This window comes from Nicotiana tabacum, chromosome 21, assembly GCF_000715075.1.
Source record: "Nicotiana tabacum cultivar K326 chromosome 21, ASM71507v2, whole genome shotgun sequence".
Lineage (NCBI taxonomy): Eukaryota > Viridiplantae > Streptophyta > Magnoliopsida > Solanales > Solanaceae > Nicotiana > Nicotiana tabacum.
In genome coordinates, this window is record NC_134100.1 from 71,985,413 (window position 1) to 71,993,542 (window position 8,130).

At 40.1% G+C, this 8,130-nt stretch overlaps 1 protein-coding gene across 2 annotated transcripts; it reads left to right on the forward strand.

The window, feature by feature from the left end:
* Positions 1 to 2,652: 2,652 nt before the first annotated feature.
* LOC107825567 (B-box zinc finger protein 22) lies at positions 2,653 to 7,268 on the forward strand. Of its 2 annotated transcripts, XM_075242251.1 has the most exons (4): positions 3,063 to 3,415; positions 4,304 to 4,714; positions 4,844 to 5,272; positions 6,380 to 7,268. In XM_075242251.1, the coding sequence occupies exons 2-4, from the start codon at positions 4,709 to 4,711 to the stop codon at positions 6,656 to 6,658; spliced, it is 714 nt and encodes a 237-aa protein (XP_075098352.1). In that variant the 5' UTR covers positions 3,063 to 3,415; positions 4,304 to 4,708; the 3' UTR covers positions 6,659 to 7,268. The 2 variants fall into 2 exon arrangements, with proteins under 2 accessions (XP_016507921.1, XP_075098352.1); XM_016652435.2 differs by lacking the exon at positions 4,304 to 4,714 and having other exon boundaries at positions 2,653 to 3,415.
* The last annotated feature ends 862 nt before the right edge of the window (positions 7,269 to 8,130 follow it).

Sequence of the window (8,130 nt, forward strand, 5' to 3'; positions counted from 1 at the left end):
TTCCCTTCTTAATCTTCCAAAAGTTGAGCACGAATTGAAGAACAATTATTGAAGAACACCTTCTCACTCTAGGACACCCTCTCTCACTCTAAAATATCATATTTTAGGCCAAAATGACTTGACCCCTCTCTATACCCAACCTTGGGGTTATTTAATGAGTTCCTACGTGCGCGGCCGCGCACCTGGGCAAGTGGCCGCGCATCTGGCCGCGCACCTGAGGCAGAAACTCTCAAATATGCGCGGCCGCGCATTTGGGCGTGCATATGACACAGGTCCAGTAAAATGGTCATAACTTTCTGTATACATATCCAAACGACGAACGGGTTGATGCGTTGGAAACTAGACTCAAAGAGCTTTAATGTGATAGGTATATGACCTCGTAAGTCTTTATGTGGGGAGAGTTATATGCATTTGAAGTCGGTTCTTGTGCCAATTGAATCATCCTTTCTACTTAATGTATCCAACTTGTTCCACACAAGTTCTTGCCATTCACAAAACTCCTTAGTATGTTCCAACACACCTTAAACGTACATTATCATTTCAAAATTATGTGGCTCTATCCCGTAGGTCTCCTTTAATACTCAAATACATTATTCCCAAATACCGTTGGCGCACTTTAAAATATTAAATCATTAGAAAATTTTTACGGGGCGTTACAGGAATGTATAAGATTCAGATAATTTCTTTTGATTAATTGTCCTGTTAAATATTTTTGAAATTGGATAGTTGTCAGTTGGCTTACCTAGCGGGTTGGGTTAGGTGCCATCACGACTAGTGGATTTTGGGTCGTGACACCGCAGGTGTGTGGGTTTGGTCGCAGAAGCGGTTTTGGAACGTTTGGCCATGGACCGCAGATGTGGGTTTTCGAGCGCACCTGCGAACGCACATGTGCGATTGGGGAGGAAGCAGAAGCGGTTCAAGACGCAAGAGCGACACGCTCGCCGCAGAAGCGAAAATCTCGTCCGCAGAAGCGGCCCACACTGGGCTTGAGGACCTCCGCGGAAGCGGACCTAGCACCGCAGGTGCTGTATCGCAAATGCGGCAGGGGCACCACAGGTGCGAAAAACGCTGAAGGTAGAACTTCATTTAAGTCGGGGTTGCGCATTTGGGGTTCATTTATTGCACTTCTTTGGGCGATTTTTGGAGCTCTTAGAGAGGGGTTTTCACCTAACACCTTGAGGTAAGTAATTTCTACACAATGTGAGTTAAATACATAGATTATGGGTAGATTTAACATGTAAAATTTGTAAAATCATGGGTTTAGATGAAAAAAAACCTAGGTGTCATCACGATCTATAGGAGAAATTACTTGGAAATTGGTTAAAAGAAGAAATCACGTAGTAACTTCATCGTAGGCGTGCCTAATGGCGACGTTAGGTGCCATCACGGCCTATAGGAGAAATTGGGTCGTGACACCTAGTGTCCTAACCCGAGTCTTAGCTCCATCCTACATGTCTTTAATCGCCCTAATGTAAGCAACCATCACACCTTTGCCTCGAGGCATCTCCAAAGTACCTCTCTAGGGACCTTGTCAGACATTTTTTTCAAATCAATAAACACCATGTGCAAATCATTCTTCCTATCCCTGTACTATTCCACCAACCTCCTAATAATGTGGATAGCTTTCGTAGTAGAACGACCCGCCATGAACCCGAACTGGTTGTCGGATATAGACACCGTCCTCCTCACCCCCACTTCTATAACCCTCTCCCAAACTTTTATGGTATGACTTAGTAACTTGATACCCCTATAGTTGTTATAACTTTGGATATCACCTTTATTCTTGTATAACGGTATCACCGTACTACACCATTCTTGTACAACGGTATCACCGTACTCCACCTCCACTCATCTGACACTCTCTTCGTCCTGGAAATAATATTAAATTTTCCAGTCAGCCACTCCAAACCTGCTCTACCCACACAATTACCTAGAAGTAGGGCTGTGCATTTGGATCGGAAATCCAAAAATCTGAACCGATCCACTCTATTCGAATTTTCGGATTTCGGATATTTGGATCGGATATGGATTATGTTTTTAAAAAATTCGAATATCCGGATTGGTATAGTTTTAATCCAATCTAACCCGAAATCCGAATTTATATGGACCTATATAAATACTAGACTAAAATTTTAGGGTCAAGTCTTCTTTCTTATTTCATTTTTTAGACTTAGCCACTTAGGTTATATCGATACTTTCTCTCTCTCAATTCTTTGTTCCTTCGATTTCCATTCTCCGTCACGACCAGACAACGCACATCCTTAGTCGATGGTAAGACTGACCCCTTGTCTCTTTCTAACATGGTTGTTAATTATTATTGGTTCCATGGTTGGAAGATTCCTCTTTCTTAGAGCTTAAAGGTGGTGTTTTTTATTTTTTATATAAGTATTTTCAGAACCTACACCAGAAAGGTTGACACAGTGATAAGCCTTAATAATACGTACAATCTCATCTGAAAATACAAAATATTTATTCGATCCAAACTTTAAAATTTAATCCAATTCAATGTCAATTCAGATTAGATTCGGATTGTATTTTATAGAATTCGATATCCGAACTTTCAATTCGAAATATACTAAATCCGATCCTCCTAGAAGACTACTATTCTATGCTGCCCTGCTCCAAATAGGCTTGCTCGGAGGCCAAGCACGCGTGGACGCTTTGTCAGTATAACTATTGACAATCTGGCTCATCCGAGCACCAACAGGTAGTCTCCTCACTGACAAGTAGTAGTAGTTATTCAAGTGGTTCCTTTTTTAGCTCCCTGCCTATAATCCTCAAACAGCACCTTTGAGGTTAGCGAGGATGTCACAGTTTTGTTGTTTATCCACAAATGGATATCCATAAAGATTCTTCAGTATGCTTCGAATTTCAGCAATTCCCCCAACTCAAACCAAGACTTGTGAGTCTGACTAGAGCGCGTGACACTGCCAGATATCCCCTTATAGCCCTAGCCAGCTCAGCTGGTCACCACCCTACAGTCTGACACGTGTACAACAGCCTTTCTGTCAAGAAAAAATCCAACATTTTGGAAACATAACCGTAAAGACATCAGTCTGCACCTCACTACACACCTCTTTTAAATCCAAGTTGCCTCTCGGCGGTTGTGGCAGGCACCAATTTTACAAAGAAGACACCCCCACAACCCCTTTTCACCATTTCACTTGCAGATCTTAGTTTTTTCTCTCTTGCTTGTGTTTTTTTGGATGGTGGTAAGGCGGATTTTTTAAGGATGAAGATTCAGTGTAACGTGTGTGAGTCAGCAGAGGCGAGGGTTTTGTGCTGTGCGGACGAGGCAGCTCTTTGTTGGTCATGTGATGATAAAGTTCATGCTGCAAATAAACTTGCTAGTAAGCACCAGAGAGTGCCTCTTTCTGCTTCATCTTCACCCATGCCCAAGTGTGACATCTGCCAGGTAAAATTGACTTTTATTTATCTATTGCTAGTTTCTATATTAAGTTTGTTGAGTTTGTATAGTCTGAGGTGTTTGTTCGATGTATTTCCTCGAGTGTACAGTTGCTGTATCTGTTGTTTGTTTTTTGTTCTGCCTGCTAGCATAATTCGATCAAAGGAAAAGACATGATCTTTGTCTTGTTTTTACAAATATATGCACTATAGAGTAGTAAGTTGTGAAATCCCATATCTTTTTCTTTTTGGGGTGGTGGGGGTGATAAGTAGATAAGTAGTACTCCCTCCGTTACAATTATGTGAACTTGTTTGATTGGGCACGGAGTTTAAGAAAAGAATAAAGACTTTTGAAATTTGTGGTCCTACACAAATTAAAAGGGGGCCAGAGTATTTGTGTGGTTATAAAAGCTTCTCATTAAGGGTAGAATTATAAGTTTAAGCTAAATTGTTTTTAAATTTAGAAAGGGGTCGTTCTTTTTAGAACGGACAAAAAAAGAAATATGTTCGCATAAACTAGAACGGAGCGAGTATTTTTTATTTATCTGTATGTTTTATGACAAGAGAGGACTACGCACATTCGGTTAGTTAATATAGTATTTACGTTTGACTTAAATTCTGGCTGCTGCAATACCGCTCTCTCTTTTTTCTTCGTTTATTAGTTACCTTCAACATTGTACCTTTGACCTTTGCAACATGCTGGGAATTTTTGGAGTATTGTTGAATGCTTTTTATGCATTGACAAAGATGCCTTTAAATTTAATACTTACACATACTTAATGAATTTTTGGAGTCAGGATTTCAACTTCATAGTTCTGGATTTTAGAACAACATAGAGTGCTAATAGCTAAGTTTTAAATTTAATACTTACACATATTTAATGAATTTTTTAACACAGATATACTCTTTTGAGAAGAAGCTATCGGGTTCGGCCAAACCTGGCGACTTGATATAGTGTTCCTTTTCATTATTCCGCCTTTCCATTTCGAGTAACAGAGGAAGGCAGAAGGTGTCTGATTCTTAATGATGGAGCCCTTATTTTTAGGGGCTGGCATCGTAGAGCATCACCCTCATGCTCGTGACTTTCATTCAGACAGTGTAAGGATGGTTAGCAGCCAAGATCAAGGGGATTATTATAGCTTTTTAGTGAGCATTAATTGTAGGTGAAAGCAAGTTATGGAACTTTTCCTGATAGCCAGAGACGTGGCAAGGCACATGGTGTTGCGCCAAAGCAGTTATATTTTATCAGATCTATTAGAGTAGTTCCATCCACCTATGAAAATCTTCTTCACTTCTACATGTCATGATGGTAATTCACAAAATGAAACAAAAAATATATGTATATGCTTCAGCATCATTGAGCTTGTACACAATTCATGCCTATTTCCTAAAGAAACTCCACTTTTATACTGATAGTAAGAGATGCTATTTTGTACAGGAAACTGTTGGCTATTTCTTTTGCCTTGAGGATCGGGCTTTGCTCTGCCGAAAATGTGACATTTATATTCACACAGCAAATGCTTATGTCTCGGCTCACCAGAGATTTTTGCTGACCGGAGTCAAAGTGGGACTTGAACCTATCAATCCTGCTGCATCAGCATCCTCAGGGAAGTCACATTCTGTCCAGAAGGTGTTGGAGCCAGAATCTCCTCCGATTTCTAAGAGAACTGCACCCATGTCATCAAATGCTCCGTGTAATGACGTATTGCCTGTCCAGGCTAGTGGGGTTGAGGATTTTGCACGTAGTAGTCTTTCATTGGTTGGAGGTTCTACGGCTGGAATCATTCCACAATGGCAGTTTGATGAATTTCTTGGAATGGGTGATTTCAATCAGAACTACGGATACATGGATTATGGATCATCTAAGGTATGATTTATGTCTTATCCCTTTTCCTCATCTTTTGGTAAGAAGGGTTTTAGTTCTTTTTATCTTTGAATTTATTGTACACGATGGTATTGCGTCTATCTTCATCCAAATGTAGAGTTACGCACTGTGTATGCCAGCGGATACACGTACAGGTCTCTTGCTGGAGTATGGCCTGTATGCCTTTGTTATGTGCATGTAATTTTGTATACATGTAGTATTAAGGCATTTGCGCGGTGTTCGTTTCCATATGGATATGTGGAAGCTTCTGATTGAGCTTTGTTGGCGTGGCATTCATGCTTCAGTCATGTGCACTCTTGGGTTTAGTTGTATGTACATTATCTGCCTTAATAACTATTTGACTTACTGCAAGGAATTCATTTTGATATGGAGACAAGGAAGCATCTGATGGCAAGTTTCTGGTAACACAATCTATTGGTTCCACTAGCTAAAGTTGAATAGAGCTAAACCTTACGCGGAAGGTGTGAACCTCCCATATAAATCTTGGAGTGGGAAAGGCAGGTCTAGGTACAGTCTTATGCCAACTGCGTCAGTCACCAAGTCCAGACGGACCAAGATCATAGACTTTGTGATTGAAAATGCTGTCTTGGTGGATGACTGTGTCACTTTGGCAAACTCTCAGGTGGTGGGAGTTCTAACTCTTGAGAAGTATCGAGATGAGAGATGAAGAGTAATGAAGAGTCGGAGACTTCTGGTTACAGCTAATGGGAAAATATGTGTAGCTGTCAAAGAATTGTCCCTATGTGATTAGTATTTATCTTGTATCTGTATTTATATCTGTGGTGGCATATTGGCGGATGTAGCTTACTTAAGGTGAAAATTGAGTTTCACTTTACCATCACGTGGCGAGGATAAGGTGGGTCAAACTGAGAGAGTTGGAAAGCACTATCGTGTATCGTATTTGTTTTTTCACCTATCTCTACTTTCCTGTAGAGTTGCCACTTTGATGACAGCCCGTAGTGTAGATTCACTATCATGCTTGTATAAGTTACATAGTCTTTTCAATGGGCTATCAATATATTTTACCGCAGTAGACAGATTTCAATGTGGTACCTAATTTTAGTTTTTCCATTCCTTGAAATCTATCAGGCTGACAGTGGAAAGGTTGGAGAATCAGATAGCTCCCCAATCTTAAGAGATGCTGAAGTTGAAGGTGATAAGTGCTTTAGTGAGGTGCCGGAGACATGTTGGGCTGTGCCACAAATTCCTTCACCGCCTACAGCTTCTGGACTTTACTGGCCGACAAAAACTCTCCAGAATCCATTTGATTGTGCAGTGTTCGAGTCTGACGTTAGTTACTCCCCTTTGCAGAACTTTCAACTTCAACAATCAAATGGTTCTGGTTTCAAAAGGAGAAGGGCCTTTTAGCGCATTCTCCCAAAGTTTCTACATTAGGTAGTGAATAAAATGTTTGAGCCACTGATCATGTTAGAATATAGCGTCAAGTCGTAGTTTATGTTTTGTTTGAGCAAGTGTCTACTTCCTGGTTCAAGTTGTCTTCTTCGCGAGGCTGGTGGTATAAATGATTCTGATTACTGCTGAACATATGGGTTTAGCTCAACGCCCCAGCGGTCGTGCAAAGAATCATGTTATAGAAAATACCAGTGGATTCTTCAGGGTATTTGGAAACCAGCAAAGTCAGTTGTTCTCCTCATCTTCAAACTTGTCCTTGGATGGAAGGAAGTTTTTGCTCAGACTTACGGCTATACGAAGTGGCCGTGGTGGATGTATTGCCCAGTTTTTTGCTACCGCTTGACTTGGTGGAGTTAGTCAAGTTTTGATGCTTGCAGTAGCTAAATTGGTGTACGATGCATCGTTCAAATATTAACAAGTTCTGGATCTCGAGTTTAGCCGCAGAAGAATAGCTTCATAGTTCTAGTTACAGAATGATGTTATGGCTAACAGTTGTTTGTGGCCACTTGTAGCTATATATAATAGATAATGATCAGCTTATGAATGGATATCTGTTATTGCTTCATTTTCCTCCATTGCATTTTTATTCCTTTCTCCTTTAGCTTAGATTATTAGTAGTTACAAGTAGTGTGAACGTGAATTTTCTCCTGGTCATTAAGGATGGTGTTGTTTACAGCAATTCTTAGTGTGTTTAAAGCGAAACAGTGAGGTATGTTTCACAGGTTTGATATTCAAGTTTATCAGGCTTATCATCTGATCTTTGTGGGATCATTGATATGACATCACTGTTTACCCGAAAAATAAATAGAGTTGAATTTATTCGTAGTTTTAAGGATATGTGATATAGCTCCATACAAATTATAAGGATAAAAAGAAAATATCAAATATAGACAGCAGAGAAGACTAAATAAACAAAGTTGTAACAAAGCGATTTTTGGGACCAAGCGAAATGAATTAGTTTATGAGGCTTAAAAGAATAACTCTCGAATATAAGAGAATATGGTGCTTGAATTACAATGTGAAGTTTCCAAAAAACTGTCCTTCCAGAAATGATAAAACTTCTCCTTATAATAGAGGGACTTTACTTTAAATATAATTAAAAAATACTCAGTGGGGGATCCATGATAAATCGGTTTTTCCACAATTCCTGCCAAGATTCTCTCATCTAGTGGGATTGCAACGGCTTTTGTCCGTGAGTCCGATCTAACCCGGGCTCTTGATCTCGGCTTGAGCCCAATTCTAACTCGAGCTCTTGATCTTTGGCTTAAGCTTGATTCTGACTCGAACCCTTGAACTAATCCGGGGTCAATGTTTAAGCTTGATAGCTTTACTCTACATCATAGTTCGATTTAGATTCGAGCTCGATAACAATATCGAACTCGACGTTGGTCGGCCCCTCGGGTTCGATGCTTGTTTGTTCCCTCTTC